The 19,273-nt window shown below is 45.2% G+C and overlaps 1 protein-coding gene across 1 annotated transcript in view; it reads left to right on the forward strand.

The window, feature by feature from the left end:
* The window catches only part of LOC138352597 (nicotinamide phosphoribosyltransferase-like), a 174,184-nt gene that overhangs the window by 38,434 nt on the left and 116,477 nt on the right, over positions 1-19,273 (forward strand). The window contains exons 3-5 of the mRNA XM_069305087.1: positions 191-261; positions 877-1,039; positions 1,503-1,631. Of these exons, the coding sequence (XP_069161188.1) occupies positions 191-261; positions 877-1,039; positions 1,503-1,631 (363 nt within the window). The remainder of the gene's footprint in view (positions 1-190; positions 262-876; positions 1,040-1,502; positions 1,632-19,273) is intronic.

Raw genomic sequence — 19,273 nt, forward strand, 5'->3', positions numbered from 1 at the left:
AGAAATCATATGATGCATGCCGAACTTAGCCCGGATGAAGTAAAATACATCATATAACATAAGCCGTGGTCTAAGGGTGCCCTGTGAACATCGGTGCCAGACTTTAGTCATGTGTGATGCTTAACACTTGATTATTTTGCAGTTCCGCATTAAATATTCCTGGTACTCAGACATCTGATCTTCCCTACAGTCGTCTCACTACAAGCTCTACCCTCCTGGCACTACCACACTCTACGCTTATTTCGAGTCCAGAGGCGGCAGGTGAGTACCAGTCCTTTCATAACTATCTGTAGCGTGACAAGTGCTTGTGAGAGATAAATTGTGTCAGTGGTGAAAGAAACATATGCTATTGGAACAGGTTCTAATTACAGAACAATTAGATGCCAGTGATGACACGAAGGAAGTGAATTATCTGTCAGGGTCATGTATAGGCGAGTAATTTGCTAGAAGCATATGTAAGCGAATAATCTGTTTGGAGCATGTATAAATGAATACTCCTTCATGGACATACATTATTGAAGAATCTGCTGGGATCACGTATAACAATAATCTACCCTTATGTAAAAGCGAATTACTTTGGTATATGTAAGCCAATGATATGTCTGGGAAAACTGGGCAAATGTTGTGGGATGTGTCGTCGTTGTTCCTCACCCCTGCAGTGGGCGGCGGTGGAAAGTTTACAGTCACTACCTACAGTAAGTAAACTTGGCATATTTGGCTAATCTTGAGCTAGTTACACATAATTTGATTTTATTATTAAACACGCTACGCCAATGGGCGGCAGTGAAAATTTACAATCATGTACAAGTTTTACCTAAATCCGAGAGTAAGCAAACTTGCTCCTACAAATTTCTACGGCATAACTATGTCCGGCAGGTTCCCATACACAGTGTTCTTCGGGCTGCAGTACATATTGAAACGATGGCTGTGTGGGCCAGTGGTGACACGAGCCATGGTGGAGGAAGCCAAGGAGGTCATCAACGCTGTCTTCAAGAGGGACGATGTCTTCAACGAAGAGGGCTGGAACTATCTGGTTGAGGTATAGCGATGACAGATAATTAGTTTTGTCGGTATTAAGCAGTAGATTGAAGCATCGTCATTCTTAACGCCAATATGCAACTCTTAGCTCGTTCCAGTAGTGAGGCAAAAATAATGTTTCTTTGTATATCACTCTAATTCTGGGCAAAATTTAATATATAGTAATTCTAACAAGCAGCATAACAAGCATGCTGTTATATTATAAACACTAGTCTTCTTTATTTTGGATAACTTTGTGATATTAAATATTAAACTCTTTTCCTAAATACTTTTTCCACCCAGCTGTTGTTTCCTAGCATATAATTCTCGTTTTCCAAATATCGTTTTTACCATACAAAACATCCTCTCCCTTCTTCAACATCCCATGGCGCTTGCCTCTGTTGTGCGTACCCATGGCACCTACCTCCATCGTGTGTCCCCATGGTGCCTCCTTCACTGTGCGTGCTATGGATCCCCTTCACCAGCATCACAGGGGTCGCCTGCCCCTGCGAGTGAAGGCTGTACCTGAGGGCACAGTTGTGCCCACAAAGAACGTCCTCTTTACTGTGGAGAATACCGACCCAGCTGTTCCCTGGGTCACCAGCTTCTTTGAAGTAAGTACGAGATTATAACCCAGGGCCAGATGTCCCAAGCCGCTCGCCTCTACACTTATGAGACTTGTTCCTCTTGCATTCATGGTATAGATGGCTTTGTAAATTGTTTACTACTTACCGACTAAGCCACCACGATCGAGATAAGTCCATATCTCGCAAGTGCTCTGTGAATCCCGGCCACGGTGCTAGCAAGCTTTGTTACATTATTATGGGTACACAATTTGTCTTCTGCTCCATCAAATAATTATTTCATGCTTTCAAATCCTGCTGCAATGTGTAGTATGTAGCCTCGCTTCATATCATAGGAAAGCACGCAACTGCTGTGCAGTCCATATTGAGTACTGATGTTGGGACACCCAGGGCTGAAGTGATTTTCCAGTTTGGCCTACATTTTTGAAAGCACAGTCCTAGCAAGGGATCGTATATACACATCCTGCTGAGGTACTAGGAGAGTTCTTAATTAAAAATAATTTTACTGTATTATTGTGTTTAAAGGCTAAATTGACATTAAAAATCTTAAAAGTCTGGGAGAGATTAGTAAAACTCTACAAAGTACCGCAGCACAAGTGCGTTCTCTAATTCCCGACTAGACATAGGTTTGAGATTATAAAAGGTTTGCTTTGCTTGGGGGAAAGAGGAGTCTAGGACTGATTTAGGATATTGTAATTTTGTCCCAATTTCATATATTTTGGTCACTTCGTCATCAATAAATTCAGAGCTGCAAACATGCAGGGATCTCAAAAACATGGAAGAAAACACGGAATATTTAATTTATTATATTAACTTTAATATGGCGACTGGAATGATATTGTACATAGAAGCACACGTTAGTAGCCTTTCTGTGAACATTGAACTTGAACGATCCTATATATCATGATGTCCCAAATGGGTAAGGCCCCTATTTGCCTCTTTCTCGGTGGCAAATATAATAGTGGAGAAAAGAAAATTGAGTTGATCCAGAAACTCCAGAGGATCACGATTGGTAGGCCATAAACACAAAATATCATCCACATATCAAAACCACACAGTATGAATGGGCAAAATCCTAATCAAAATCTTTTCGAAAAGATTTACATATAGGTTACTCAAAACAGGGAATAAGGGCCATACCAAAGGTCTGTAAGAAATGTTTTCAATTCAAACAAAAGTAATTGTCTTTTATATAAAGATTTTTTTTTTTTTTTTTTTAGTTATATATACAAGAGCCTTTTCAGTACACAGAGAGTAATTACACTAACTTGACTGCATCAATGAGAAAATCCGTAAGAGCCATAAAGAAGGTTCTTTATGGACCGATCCGCAGGATGTTCCCAGCGCATTCTTTTTACAATCCTTTTACCATGTCATGGTCTAGTCGTCTAGAGCGTATGCCTGGGAACACCCAGGCATACGCATAGGTTCGAACCCTCATTACGGCTCCTACAGATTTTCTCACTTCTTTTATTCTTGTAAGGCCACTAGCTTACATAGCATTTTGGCCGGTTCTTAATCTTAGTTTTCCCTGGAATACGACCTGTCAAATCGTTTAACAACAAGATACCTATTCACTGCTGGGTGAACAGAGACTACAGTTAAGGACTGGCACTTAGTCAATCCTTTCCGGCCAGGATACGAACCCAGGCTAAAGCGCTTGCGAAGCACCGGGAGAGTGTTTTACCACTGTGCCATGGGGACTACTTCAATTACATAATTTTACAATGGTATTTGTGGACATACTCAAGTTGCATTTGGGTATTTCATCTCGCATGAGCGGCTCTAAGTCATCAACAGGTACTTTAATAAACAAGGACGTCACATCAATGCTCATCAGATTAAAATCATAATTTATATTCATATTAACTTGTATGGCTATTTGATATGTGGATTATAAATTGAACCAAAAAGCAATGAAAGAATTTCGACAAGCCTCTTGGAAAGTTTGTATGACACAAAGCCAGCAGAACAAATGATAGGCTTTGCTGGTTAATCGTTTTGTGTGTTTTGGCGAGACCGTACATAATAATACATAAATCATTGTCTTAGAGACAGGGTGCCAGGTTATACATATAGTACATGTTAGGCTTATATTAAGGTCCACCCCTATCCGCCCCCCCCCCCTCAGGGTCAAATTAATGGTCCCCCCCCAGGATGCAATCCCACAACAAGCTGACTAACTCCTGGGTAACTATTTATTGCTAGTTGGACAGGGCATGAGATGAAAGGAAATGCGACCAACTATTTCTGTGGGAGAACTGCTCCGGCTGTCGTGGGATATGGTTGTTCCGTCCGGCCACTGCAGTTGTTGTCAACCCGGCACGGAGTTTTTTTTCTACCACAGACGTGGCCACACATTTACAATGCTAACCAGCATATATACATTTTCTTCTGTCCTGCGTGGACAGGGTTAGAGATGTGTTGAGCATTGATTCAGTTGTTCAATTCAGTTGATTCAGTTTAACAGAGGTTCAGGGATTTATTGAACAATCAACCACAGAAGGTGATTCGGTGCTTTTATAGTCCTAAGCTAGCCTACATACGTAAATACGTAGATACACAGATTTACATATGCCCGGCCTAAATAAAGTGTTCGATGTGTCTTTTACATAGTGTCATTAATGTGCATTTACAAAGGTGAAATGTAATTCTGATCAGCTTCCATATATACTTTATTCACATACATATACATACACACACACATATACATACATATATATGTATGTATATACACCCCTGTATATTTGTATATACATAAACATATACAGGGGGGCCTGGTAGCCTGGTGAATAGCGCGCAGGACTCGTAATTCTGTGGCGCGGGTTCGATTCCCGCACCAGGCAGAAACAAATGGGCAAAGTTTCTTTCACCCTGAATGCCCCTGTTACCTAGCAGTAAATAGGTACCTGGGAGTTAGTCAGCTGTCACGGGCTGCTTCCTGGGGGATGTGCGTGTGTGGTGTGGGGGAAAAAAGTAGTTAGAAAACAGTTGATTGCCAGTTGAGAGGCGGGCCGAAAGAGCAAAGCTCAACTCCCGCAAACACAACTAGGTAAATACATATACATATATACACACTTATGCATTCACATACATTTGTCTCTTTTACTCTGACAGAGTGAGATAGCTGATACAGAAACTAGTGTGCAATTAAGCACTTAATCACTGAAGGTGATTAAGGTGCTTTTACAAGCTCAGGTTATATAGTTACATCACATACATACATTGTATAATTGATGCATTACATGGTCAATCTTGGGTACAAGTCCAATATATCATCAAGTGTTCCAGTACTCATATAGTAATTACAGAGTTCAGCATACCTTAGCCCAGGAAGGCGAAAGTCAGTGTATATGGGACATTTTACAATATAATGTTCAAGAGAGTGTGCATGTTTCCTCTTTCACAAAGTTTATACATTGTGTAGTCGTCATTTGGGTTTTGAGAAAGCTGCCAGATACGTCTATATCCCAGGCGTATTCTGGCAACTATAACATCTCGATGCCGAGTTCTTGCTCTGTTAGTCCCATAAGAACATAAGAACAAAGGTAACTGCAGAAGGCTTATTTGCCCATTCGAGGCAGCTCCTATTTATATATGCGAATGTCTCTTCACGATATCTATCATAATATTTAATGTTGCAACTTTCAGGTCTTTGTGAATTTGTTAGGTTGGTGAGATCTTCATTATATATTTGTTTAAGTATTCTCTTTGTCACTGCTAATGAAACACCTATATCAATTTCTACCACTGGTTTTCTATAGGCTGTCTTTGCAAGCATATCAACAGTGTCATGCCTTGAGATGCCAACATGTGATGTTATCCATAGGAATTTAATTTCAAATCTGTTTTCTATAGCAACTAAAATATTCATTCGAATACCACTGACTATTTTCTGGGTGTCACTACTATGTGCGTTCAATGCCAGGAGTACACTCTGCGAGTCCACTGCCTTTGTCTTTTAAAAATTCAGTGGCAAGGTGTACGCCTGCAAATTCGGTTTGAGTTGTACTTGCCCAGTCATTGACGCGCTTCATTGCTGTATGTACGAGAGAAGATTGTTCAAATATATTACATGCACATCCGGTATATCGTCCACCTTCTTCTACAGAGCCGTCGGTATAGCACTGATACACATCGTTACCCATACTCTGAGTACTCTCAATGATGCTTTTCAGTGTTAACTGTTTTAATAATGTAGAGTGCACACTATCTTTCTTGGGCGCATTTACAAAATCAACTAATAGATCCCAGTTATCCCATGGAGTAATTGGTTAATCATTAACTGAGTTGGGTACATATTTAATATTTTGATGGAGTTGGCTACCTTGTAGAACCAAGATACATAAACAGACTTCGTTCTTCTTCTATAGACCTCACGTGAGTGCAGCATAATAGAAAGTTTAGCTTGAAACTTCATGTGTTGCCTAGATCTACTCAATGCCTTCACGCCGAAAACTGTGCTAATAGACAAAATTCTCTCACTTATGATAGGTAATTTTAACTCTGCTCTCGTATTAACTATTCTCGAAGACTTTGGAGCCCCAAGGATGAGACTCATAGCTTCATTTTGCAAGGCTTCAAGAGATTTCAGCTCTTTGTCTGTATACAGTGTGAGATGTAGAGCATTGTAGTCAATCACAGAGCGTATAAATGATACATAAAACATTCTAGCAAGTCTCACGTTAATTCCATGATTGATACCAACAAGGACCCGCAAGGGCTTTAATCTCTCCCAGAGTCTCTTCTTGAGAGAAGAAAGGTACCCAGGGTCGTTATTGAGGACACCAAGGTATCTGTAAGACTCGCAGTTCTCAAGTGCTCGCCCATCTATATGATAATTGGTGGGTGGAATACCACACGGAATGAGGGCACGAGTTTTCTGTACAGAGATAAGGAGGCCACATTCCTCACCTCTAGTAGCAAAAGCATCGAGCAGACCTTGCATTCTAGGCTCGGAGGCAGCCTGTAAACATATATCATCAGCATAACAAATGACAGTGTCTTCATTATTAGTTGGTAGATCATTAATAAGTTTATGCATCAGAACGTTGAACAACAAGGGGATGAGGACCCTCCTTGTGGAGTTCCCAGTTCAAAGTATTTGCTCTCTGTGCTTTTAACACCATTAAACAAAACATATGCTGTTCGATTAGACAAATAGCCCTTTATCCATTTCAGTAATTTTCCTTGTATTCCCAGCTCAGCAAGCTGTTCTAATATGATTTCTCTGTTTGCTGTATCAAAAGCTGCTGCTAGGTCGATGAAGACTGCTTGAGGGAAAGCTTCAATATGAGCGAAGTATTCAGCAAAACAGTGTTGTGTACTGAGCCCAGGCATAAATCCAAACAGTTGGGGTGACAGGTGCCCCTGTATATGATACATGAGTCGGTTAAGAACAATGCGTTCAAGCACTTTACAAACACACGATGTTAGAGATATGGGTCTATAATTATCTGAGTGTGGTTTGGGGATAGGAAAAATGACACTCATCGTCCAAGCATCAGGTAATACTCCTTCACTTAAACTCATTCTGAAGAACACTAAAAGTGGATTACCTGGTACTTGTGAGACTAATCTCAGTAAACTGAAAGTAATACCGTCCTCTCCAGGAGCAATTGATTTTCCCATCTTTAGTGCATGATTTAATTTCCATTCAGTTACATCATTAACGACTCACAAGTCGAGCCTGGCCTCGGGCCGGGCTTGGGGAGTAGAAGAACTCCCAGAACCCCATCAACCAGGTATCAACCAGGTATTAAGGTCCGATACGTCGATAGCTGTACAGGCAAGATTTTTTTTTTTTTTCTTTTTATTGTTAAAACAAAGTAAACAGCGTATATATAACCATATAAAACAGTAAAGCATATAATAACAAGGAACATAGAATGACAACAACACAAAACAAGGAACACAGAGCAACATAACATAAAATAGAAAACAAAGAACAAAAAAATACATAGGAAAGTACATTAAATACACACAAAAACATCTAGTCAAAACAGCACAAGCAGTGAACTATAAAGCACAAACAAACATGTGAACAACAGAAAAGAAACATAAAACAGAAAAACAAATAATCGTACAACAGGAAAAAAAAAAAGTACATAGGACGACACGGTACAAAATAAAACAAATCTAGTAACAAGCTAGCCTGAAGGGCTACACAAGCAATACGACAAGGCAAGACAGACAGGAAATCACAACCGGAACACGCAGGAACCGGCAATCACACACACACACACACACACACAGCCCTAAAAACAACACAAGTAACAGAACAAAACACACACACACAGCACATCACAACCAAAAAAGCGCACGCAGAGCACACACCCAAAAGCACACCGCCCAGCAGGGCGAAACCAAACACGGAGACAAACCAGACACAGAACCGCAGATACGGTAACAAATTAAACAGACAGAGTACACAAGTAGACACACGGCACTAACGATACTTGTCCGGAAACTCCTTGGCTGGGAAGCGCAAGCAGTACGCCTCCCAGACGAGCTGGACAAATTCAGGCACTGGCTTACCAGGAGACGCACAAGGCCGAGGCATCCAGTCAGGCACCCCATAAATAAACCCTTTCAACTTTGGTACCCAAATAGTCGACGAGCACCACGGGCCCTCACGCACCCTGTCGTCCCAAACGATGTCCAAAACCCGTGGCTCACGGACCACGCTCCCGTCGGCCGCGAGCACAGGGGAGGAGCCCACACTAGGTGGTTTCGCACTGGTATCGGCACTGGGAGGTTCTCTGGGCGCCGCACAGGGCTGCGTATCGACCGGCACACGAGGTTCCTCCCGAGGCCCCACATGGGTCTGCACACTAAGGGAACCCGCAGAGGACACAGACGAGTCGGGGCCCCCGCCACCGAGCATAGGAGCCGAAGCACCGTGGCGCACATCCTTCCGTAAAACCACGACGAGGTCCCGTTCAGCAGGAGCAACCTCCCACCGTGGGGAGTCACCAGCAGTAGGCACAGGTGGAGACTCCGGAGGCAGCACAGAGCCCCCCACAGCACCACCAACCTCGGCAGGAGACGCCGGATCAACGTACTCCTCCACCTCCACCCAAGGCACCCCACGAAGGGGAGACACACTCGGGACCCGCCTCGAGCGCTTGGAGACGGGCTGCCGGTCATCGGAGCTGTCACCCCCATCATCCTGTAACATAGCAGAACACTCCGATGGACGCGACTTCAAGGCCCGGCCCCTGAGAACCGCGGCCTCCACTACCGGGGGCACCGGACCACACACCGCAGGAGACTCCACGCTGCTAACATCCAAAGGGACAGGAGACGCCACATGTAGGGAAGGAGGCACGGGCAGCTGAGACAGATCGGGCTGGGGCGACAGGGGCAGGGATGCCGGAGGCGGGGAACCCGGTGGCGGGGGCGGGGCCACCGCAACCCCGACGTCAACATCCACACCACCATCCAACACCGGGGCAGAAACCAGCAGGGAATCAACACCCGGACCATCACGGGGAGACAGGTCCGGGGCCGACAGCGGGGGAAAATCCTCCTCCTGGAAAAGGTTAACCGGGGTGACCCGACGCTCCTCACACCCCGCGGCCAGGTGACCCGGGAGACCACACCGGAAACAAGTCCGAGGTTGTCCTGCGTGAAAAACACGAATCGGGAACCCCAACAGCATGATGGAGGACGGCACAGAACCGCGGAGGCGCATGGCGAGAGTGCGGGTCCCACACGGAACCCCCTTCCATCTCCCGGTAGGGACAGCATTCATCCTCACATGTAGAACCCGCCCAAACCGGGCAAAGTACCTATGTAGAAGATCCTCAGGGAACTCAAAGGGCATCCCATGCACAGCCACATACGTCGTGGCTCCACAACGGTCGGATAGGGTTACCGACCCACCATCCCCAGGAAGATCGAAAGAGCGCCCATCATAGCGCGTGACGATATCTTGATAAATCGCCGGAGAGTTGAACTTGACTATCGCCCGCCGGCCGGCGAGCAGCTGCACACCACATACAGACTCCACTTGGACACGTAACATATCAATCATTACCACCTCCACAGCGTGGTACGAAGCAATCCCAGAAAACTCCAGGCCAATGGAGGCCTGCCTGGAGACACGGGGCACAGGCTCCCCCATGATCGCAGACCGTCACGGCCCCAAGGGCCCCTCAGCAATAACACGGCACACAAGCCACGTCAGCAGCGACACCAGGTCCTCACCCCTCGCCGGGTCAACAACAACTGCAGCGGCCGGACGGAAACAACCGTACCCCACGACAGCTGGAGCAGCTCTCCCCTACAGGCAAGATTGATGGTTCGATGTCTGTTTGGGCGTGTGTCATCAAGTTTGTGCTGTATGTTAATTGAGAGTGAGTCGTAGCATGATGTTAGTGCCCATTAATCAAGGAGGATGTTTGCTTGTTCTAGTGGGCTGTGGTGCAGTGGTTTGGTTGGGTTGCTTCAAGAGATTTTTTGTATCTTTCCCCAAACGTCAACAAGTGTTGTTTGCTCATTTATACTTTGCAGGAACTCTTCCCAATGTTTATTACATATAACATTGCTCATGTCTCTCACCTCTCTATTTGCGACCAGAAATGCATGAAAGTCACCTTGTGCTTTGGTTCGTTTGTATGTATCTCCAAGTTGCTTTACAAATACGGGCTCGAGGACCCACTTGGGTGGTGGTAGGTGTTGTTCACATCTGCTAGGCATACGGTCTGTTCCCCAACACACCCATGTGTCGTAGTAGGCAGTAATCGTATCAATGAGATCTCTGGAGAAGGCTTGTACATTCGTTATTGTGTAATCTTGATACCATTTTGAAATACAATTCATAAAATGGTAGTGCAAACCACATGGAATATTCATTTTCCGTCTCTGATGTTCATTAGGTACATCACACTGTTCCTCATAGGAAGCAGAAACTGTATAGTGGTCATTAACCAAGTGAGTTACCAACGAACATTCCATCTTGCACAAGGTTTCTACCCATTACATAATCAAGTCTGCCTCCCAATAAATGAGTTTGGGTATCCGTAGTATACACAGTTAATCTGTTGTCATAAACATATTTTATAAATTTGCATCCATTATCGTTGTTAGTAATGTCTCCCAGCGTAATATGTCTAGCATTAAAATCTCCCATGTATATTGTCCCATGATTGTCTAGATCTGGGAGCAATGTTACATTGAGTTTCTGACTTGTGGCATATACGTTGAGGAATGAGAAGTGGCCTGCTGCAGTTTGTAAATGAAGCTGATGGTACTGTGTTTGAACATTGTGTGACGTGCTCACAAGAGTTGCGGTAAATCACCTCTGATGTATGTTAATAGGCCTGTGGCATTACGGTTAGTATAGGATGCATACCCTCTGATCTTTAGTGGGGTTTTGTTTATCATATGAGGACCTGGGTATTGCTACTGACGTGGCTTGTGTCCCATGTTTCTGCTGAGGGGCCCCTGGGGCCGTGACGGTCTGCAATCATGGGGGGGCCTGTGGCCCCTGCCACCAGGCAGGCCTCCATTGGCCTGGAGTTCTCTGGGATTGCTTCGTACCACGCGGTGGAGGTGGTGTTGATTGAAATGCTCCATGTCCCTACGGAGTCTGTGTGTGGGGTGCAGCTGCGTGCCGGACGGCGGGCGATTGTCAAGTTCGGCTCCCCGGTGATTTATCAAGATCTCGTCACGTGCTATGATGGGCGCTCATTCACTCTTCCTGGAGATGGTGGGTCCGTGACTCTCTCTGACCGTTGTGGAGCCACGACGTATGTTGCAGTGTATGGGATGCCTTTTGAGTTCCCTGAGGATCTTCTTCGTCGGTACTTTGCCCGGTTTGGGCGGATCCTACATGTAAGGATGAATGCTGTCCCTACCAGGAGATGGAAGGGGGTCCTGTGTGGGACTCGCACACTCGCCATGCGCCTCAGGGATCCTGTACCGTACTCCATCATGCTGTTGGGGTTTGTGTTTTTCATGCGGGACAACCTCGGACATGTTTCAGGTGCGGCCTATCGAGTCACCTGGTCCCGGGGTGTGAGGAGCGCGGGGTCACCCCTGTTAACCTCTTCCGGGAGGAGGATTTTCCCCGGTCGTCGGCCCCGGACCTGTCTCCAAATGCTGGACCATGTGATAATTCCTTGCGGGCTACTGCCCCGGTGTTGGGTGGTGATGCGGATGTTGACATGGGGTTTGGGGCGACCCCGCCGCCGGCTTCCCCGCTTCCAATGCCCCTGCTCCAGCTGCCCCAGCCCGCCCCGTCTCGGCTGCCCCTGCCTGCTCCGTCCCTGCATGTGGTATCTTCTGTTCCTTTGGATGTCCGCGGCGAGATCTCTCCTGCAGTATGTGGTCTGGTGCCTCCGACCGTAGAGGCTTCGGTTATCAGGGGCCGGGCTTTGAAGGAGTGTCTGTCGGAGAGTTCTGCTGTGTTACGGGATGATGAGGGTGACAGCTCGGACGACCGGCAGCCCGTCTCCAAGCGCTCGAGGCGGGTCCCAAATGCGTCTCCCCTTTGTGGTGTGCCTTGAGTGAAGGTGGGAAAGTACGTTGATCCGGCGTTTCCCTCTGAGGTTGGTGGTGCTGTGGGGGGCTCTGTGCTACCTCCTGAGTTGCCCCCTACGCCTACTGCTGTTGGCTCCCCACGGTGTGAGGTTGCTCCTGCCAAGCAGGACCTCGTCGTGGTCTTAAGGAAGGATGTGCGCCAGGGTGCCTCTGCTCCTATGCCCGGGGTCGGGGGCCCTGACGCGTCTATGTCCTCTGTGGGTCCCCCCAGTGTGCATCCCCAAGAGAAGCCTCGTGAGAAGCCTCGTGCACAGGCCAGTACGAAGCCCTGTGTGGTGCCCGGTGTGGCGCCGGAGTGGCACCCGGAGCGCCTTCCTGTGCGGATTCCAGTGCAAAACCCTTTAGTGTGGACCTCTTCCCTGTGATCGCGGCCGACTGGGACGTGGTCCCTCAGTAGCAGTGTTTGGACCTCACTTGGGACGACAGGGTGCGTCCGGTCCCGTGGTGCTCATCAACTATTTGGGTACCGTGGTTAAAGGGGTTTATATATGGAGTACGTAATTGGATGCCTCAGCCATGTGCGTCTCCGGGTAGACTGGTGTCCAAAGACGTCCAGCTGGTTTGGGAGGCATACTGCTTGCGCTTCCTGGCATAGAATTTTCAGGACTAGTATCGATAGTGCCTGTGTTTGATTGTATACTCCCTGTCTGTGATTTTGTTACCGTGTCTGAGGTTCTATATATGTTTTGTCTATGTGTTAGGTTTAGCCCTGTTAGGCGGTGTGCTTGTTTGTGTGTTCCGTTTGCATTTTTTGGTTGTGCTGTGCTGTTTGTGCCCTTTGTGTGCTTTGTGTTCTGTTGTTTGTGTGGTTTATATTGCTGTTGGGTGTGTGTGTGTGTGTGCGTATGCTGGTTCCTGCGTGTTCTGGTGCTTGTTTTGTTTTGCTTTTCTTTTGCATGTGTGGGTGTCATTTCTATATGTTTTTTCCAGGTCCCTGCGTGTTCCGGTTATGAATTCCTGTCTGTTTTGACTTTTTGTCTTGCTTGTTTGGCCCTTCAGGCTGGCTTGTGTAACTAGTTGTTATTTTGTACCATAATATTTGTACCATAATATTTTGTACCATAATATTTGTGTTTTTTTATGTTTCCTGTTGAATACTTATTTTGTTTTTCAATTTTGTGTTTCCTTTCTCTGTTGATCTCATGTGTTTTGTGCTTTATGGATCACTGCTTGTGCGGTTTTGTCAGGCTGTTTTTATGTGTATTTAATGTGCTTTATCAATAAAAAGTAGAAGAAAAAAACTATTTCTGTGCCATCCGGGATGCGAACTCGGAATCCTCGATTGTGAATCAAGAATGAACCCGACTGTACTACCAAGACCCTGTTATAAGGACCTTACATGTAAGGTAAGGAAGGAGAACAACTCTTGAACTTGTCTACAAGCACTTTATCACCGAGTACATTTTCAAGCATTTTGTTAAAATGAGCAGAAGCTTTATCTAAAGGGTCTTTGTAAATAGGTAATAAGTCTTCCGATAGTTCATTAACTCTTCTATATTACTGACATGGTCTCTTTTGTTGGTGATAACAATGGCATTAGATTTACTGACTTTGGAAATGTGTAGTGAATTATCTCTATTTAGGGTATTAAAAGATTGAATAAACCTTTCTGGACAATTAGAGCGACTTTGATACAGTAATGAACCATATACCATACCCTGCCATATGTTTATATCGCCATTAGACATATCACTGTGTTTTAAAAATAACAAAATTCTTTTGGAATATCTATGTAATTCACACCCCTGTCAGAAATAAAAAAACTCAAATAATATCCTAATGCAGTGACAGTGCTGTTGTAAAGGTGTTTATCAGGTAAATTAATGACTAAATTACGGGTAAAATGTTTGTTCCAATCGTATTGTTTAATGAGCCAATATATGCACAGTATAAATGGATATCTTGTGGTGGTGTATAAATGAAACGGTGTGCTCGCTTGAACACCATTAATGATGTGCATTAATGCTTGCCAGTGTAACAAACTAGGCTGTTGTAAGAATTATCCAGAGTGGTTTATCGACAAAAGAGAATGGGAAGCTGAGCCGCATGGTGACCTGACCCCCAGGGGAATTCGCGGTGGAAATAGCCGACGCTTTGTTCATAACTACGTATAATGAATCATCCTATAGTATTCAGTAATTTAGAGAAAATTAGCCTTTATTCATATTGCATTAAAATTGTATTGTATAATAGTACTGGATACAATATCAAGAGTATTCTAATTATTGAGTTTAAGTCACCATCAGTGACGTCACGAATCAGATCTAACTTTTAAAGCGGAGTGACCGGCGGTCATAGGTCATCAGGGGTTGACAGGTCTACTATTTCTCAAAGTTTTAATAACCATTTTTGTGATCGGGAACAGCTCTGCCGTTAGATGTTTGTAATTTAATTCAGTAAAATAATTCAACCAGTCTGGATCAATTAAGTACAACAGAGTTTAATTGTTATAACTTAACCTTGCTAAAGTAACTGGGTAAGCGATGCGGAACAATACAATACTCTGTCTGGGGTAGTCCAGACAAGGAAAAAATCAGTGTGAATACGGGAGCAGCTGGGAGAGGTCAAACATCTTACCTCTCCCCAAGACCACCCAACACCTAGAGCTGTGGTCGCCCAAGGTATAGTTGCTATTGTTAAGTATAGAAATAGTCTCATTTGCCACTCAGGTCAAGTAGGGAGTGTTAAAGTGATAGGGAGTGAACATATTTAGATTTTGTTTTAGTTTTCTTTTAATAAATTAAATTTGTTATTAATTTGCATTTTATTGTTTCCATGTGTTTTATGTGTATACTTGTCCTGGTCACGTGGTCCACACGAGGCAGAGTTGCATTGGGCGCCGATTCTAACATCGAATCGGAATTATCATTACCGTGTAATTTATTCCACACTCAAGGTCATCGTTTATAGTGGGGATCAAGCCCCTAGGTTGATTAATTAGCGTGATCGATCCAGACCTCGATCATTGCTCTTGTATTACTGGTCTGGTGGTGGCAGCAGAGGTGACTCTAGGGTTTTGTTCAGAGCTTAGGTCACGTCATACTGGGTGTAGAATCCTAAGTCGGTCAATCGTCTTAGGACCACGTGGCGTGGAGTTGGCTTTGGTAAAAGTTTTGGAGTCCCTTGGTTTAGAAATAAAAGTAAGAATACGGGTAGAGGGAGTAGAAAGAAGGAAGTAAAAAGAGAGAGGGAACCTAAACCCGTGTTACAATGGTGCACAGCGGTGGTTTCAACAATTTTGTTTGAAATTGTTGAAAGGCTCACGCGTCTAGCCGTTCGAACACGTGCGCGGATGCTAAGGAGACAGCCGCGGGCCAGGATTAGCAGTGCGCCCCACAAGTGCGTTTGAGTGGGGATTGGCGAATCTTGGGTCATGCGGGCTGATATGATTAAGGTTAGTTAGTAAGATTAGGCTATTAAAATTAGATTTATTGAAAAGGAGACCGCTCCGAGTTGATTGGACTGGGTACCATACTCGACCCATTGCAATTAATTCAGAGGTGTTGGGAGCCGCCATACTCTCAACAGCAGTTCCTTGAGGGCTGTCGGGGGCGGATATATCTGTGGGACGCCAATAGATAGTCCGAGGGCGTTATTAGACGACCCAAAACGCTAAGGAAAAACGTAATCCGTGAAGGGCGTTGCGGCCTCCGAGGGACGGACTAGTAAACTACCTAGCAGCGATTCAACAACTAAGTGATCGCACACTTAGTGGAGGTTGAGTCGTCCCTAGTCATAATTGTTGCTGAAAGCTGCGTGTCGCTCTGTTGGAACCTAGAGGGTGTGGCCCCTAGGCTAGGTGTGGTACGGCGAGCCGGTAGGAGCAATTATAAGATTAAGTCGAGTGCATTTTTTTAATTAAGTATACTTCAATTTATAAAGTAATTTCCGTTTATTTGCGTTGTTCTAGATTAATTTTTTCCCCTAAATTCAATCCCCGGTTAAAATTTTTCCCAAGTGTTTAGCGTTTTCTTGCATATTAGGCTAAGTGCGTACGTTAAGTTTTGTTATTCCCTGTTCTATTAGTCTAAGTCAGAGGCGTTGTTAATCCTCTGGACTTAGGGCTATATGTCGGTCACTATAGATAAGTGAAGGAGTTTAAGGGATAGTAAAGTTGTGTGTAAATATTATTTGTCCGTGGAATATTTCTAAGTATTTTGGGATAAGTTTTCGGCTAAGTCGATGTCGGAAACTCGTTAACTGTAATTAATTTGTATTCGTGGGTCACGTGTATGATCTGGGCGTCATTAGGATTCTCCAGTCGATGCGAGTGATATTTTCTAGTTTTTACCAGTAAGACGGTAGAATTGTGTTTGTAGACTTAGAATTCTGTTTTCAGTAGAAACGTAGGTGGAAAATTTTCTAAGTCCAGCTTGGGCTAGAATCTGACTTTTTGGCGGAAATTCTAATTTTCATGTTTTGTGTATATTCTGGGGTCAGTATTACTCTCTAGTGCGCGCAAGGGACGTAATTCTGTCCGTAAGCATTAAACAGTGATAATTACATTTTTGCCGAATTTAGTATTTTTTCGAGAAAATCGTGTTGTAATTTTGTCAGAGTCCATTTGAGGTGAAAATCTCTGATTTTGACGAAAAATCGAATTAGTGAGTGTTGAAACCGCCCGAAGTGTCAGTATTGTTCTGTATACAACGTCAGTAGTGAATAATAACGTATTTATATCTGGGAACGAGAAACCCAAATTTTTGTGAATTAAAGGAGTTTTGTGATATTTGGGGTGATAGAATATTTTTCCCTCGGAGTCAGAAAAATTGGCAGAGTCCAGCAATGGAGTAAAAACGCAGTTTTGATAAAAATTCAATTTTTGGTAAGCATATATAGGTCCTGGGTGTCTATATCAATCGCTAGAGCGGTTTATTAACGTAAAACTAGTTATTTTCCTTCAGAACAAAAATTTTGATTTTTCAGCGTTTAAGCGAAAAAGCGCGGGACTTAGTTTTTTTTTCAGCGCAGCTGGTCCCGCTCCATCAGTCATCAGGGGCCACGCTGCTCACTTCAAGCGCGTTTTGTATTCAAGTACAGTAAATATTCTTTATTAATCCATCACGAGTGCTGCGCGTTAGTTGCGTTATCATTTAAATTGTTTTATATAAATTAGATTCTTTAATTTTTTTTGTTAACGTAAAGGACTTAGGTTTCAGCAATAGAACTGCGGGATATTTCACGGTCAGACACGAGTGCGGGGTAGACACTCATTCATTGGATTCACTTCAACGATTCTCTCGATAAATCGGTGTATTTCCTATTTTGGGGATTTAGTAGTTGTTTCTTGGAAAAGAGTTGCGATTTTTTTTTATTATTTGTGTAAGATCACGGTTGTAGTGAGTTCGGGTCGAGGGTGTACTAAAGGGTAGTTTAGAAGAGACGTGGCACACCAGGAATCACAGAAAATGTTTAACCCTGATAATGACCAGTCAGTAGGGACCAGTGGGAATGGGAGTGTAGAGGATAGAACCTCTTCCGACACCACTGGGGATCGCTCAGGTAGCGATACTATTATTGACATGAGTGGGGAGTCTTGCGAGGAGTCGTCCCATGAGTGGGGAGAGCCGTCTTGGGTTCCCCCACAAAGAACATCGACGCCATGCCAGCAGGGCAGACAGGGGGCCTCAGTTAGTATGGCAGGACGTCCCACTTCGCTCGGTAGAGAACAGCAACCCGTTCAACGGGAACATGAACAACCACACCAACAGCAGGAACTACCCAACATAACACCAATACCACAGCACCCACAACACCTAGGTACACCTCATCCGTCACTACAACAACCCCAACCCCACCTCCCATACCTACCCCATCCTCAATTCCCATACCAACCCCATCCTCAGTTCCCATACCAACCCTTCCTCCAACCCCAGGCCACTCCATACCCATTCCAACCCCAGGCCACCCCATACCCATACCCATACCCATTCCAACCCCAGGCCACCCCATACCCATTCCAACCCCAGGCCACCCCATACCCATACCCATACCCATTCCAACCTCAATCCACACCCCAACCCGAGGCCACCCACACCATACCTCAGCCTCAACCCCAACCTCAATCCACACCCCAACCCGAGGCCACCCACACCATACCTCAGGCCAAACCCCAACCTCAACCCAGTTCCCAACCCCGGGACCCACCCACTGCCAGTAGCTCCGCGTCACATACAGAGGGACTTGTGAGTCTGATTCCCAAGTTGACTCTGCCGACACTCAGAGGTAGGGAGTTGTCGCTTATTAAGGTGGAACGCAACCGCCAGGTGGAAGACTGGCTTTGTGAAATTGGTTCGATGCTGGAAGCTGTCCCGGGGGATAGATCGAAAATTGCTCTCGCTATGGGGGCTTGCGTGCACGTAGCCGGTCCACTGGCGGGATTTACAGAGTTTCAGCACCTGACATCTTGGTCTCAGTTTGTCCAAGCGATTAGGGGCAGATTCAAAGACAGGGTTTCGGAGGATGAGGCTTACTTTTATCTCGAGTCACTTAAGAGGGATGACCGAAGCACTGTCAAGGATTTCGGGTCAATATTAAAGAGAAGGGTTGACGACCTCACTAAGGAACTGGGGTTCGATTCGAGTCAGGCAGAGCAATTCGCTAAAGAGTTGTTCTGCAAAACGTTACCTTCCGATATGGGGCCATTGTTCCTTGCGGGGAGAGCGGGTGTGAGTTATGAAGACCTAGTCCAACAGGCCGCCACAGCCCTAGACAGGCAGACGCGCGCAGGGACATCGGGCACTCAGTTGTCGCCATACGTAGAGGCGGTAAGTAAAGGCGAGGGAGCCAAGCCGAGTCACTGTGGCGCGGGTTCATCAAGCAGGAAGCAGCCCTCAGCTGCAAGTTCGAGCCACCCTGCGCGGGGTAACAACAGAGATCCGCGGAGGTGTTACTCCTGCTGGAAGCGCGGGCATATACAGAGGGATTGCGAAGTCACTCCTACGAAAGCATGAAAGCAGTCTCCTAGTGATGGTAGGCCTACTTTTGAGGTGAAAGTGGAAGGTGTGAGATTGACAGCTTTTGTTGATACAGGAAGCCAGGCAACAGTAATTAAAAAGTCAGCCTTCAGCAATTTTAAGTATACACGTCTTCAACGTTGCGCAAAGACATTAACAGCAGTCAAT

This window comes from Procambarus clarkii, chromosome 54, assembly GCF_040958095.1.
Source record: "Procambarus clarkii isolate CNS0578487 chromosome 54, FALCON_Pclarkii_2.0, whole genome shotgun sequence".
Taxonomy (NCBI): domain Eukaryota; kingdom Metazoa; phylum Arthropoda; class Malacostraca; order Decapoda; family Cambaridae; genus Procambarus; species Procambarus clarkii.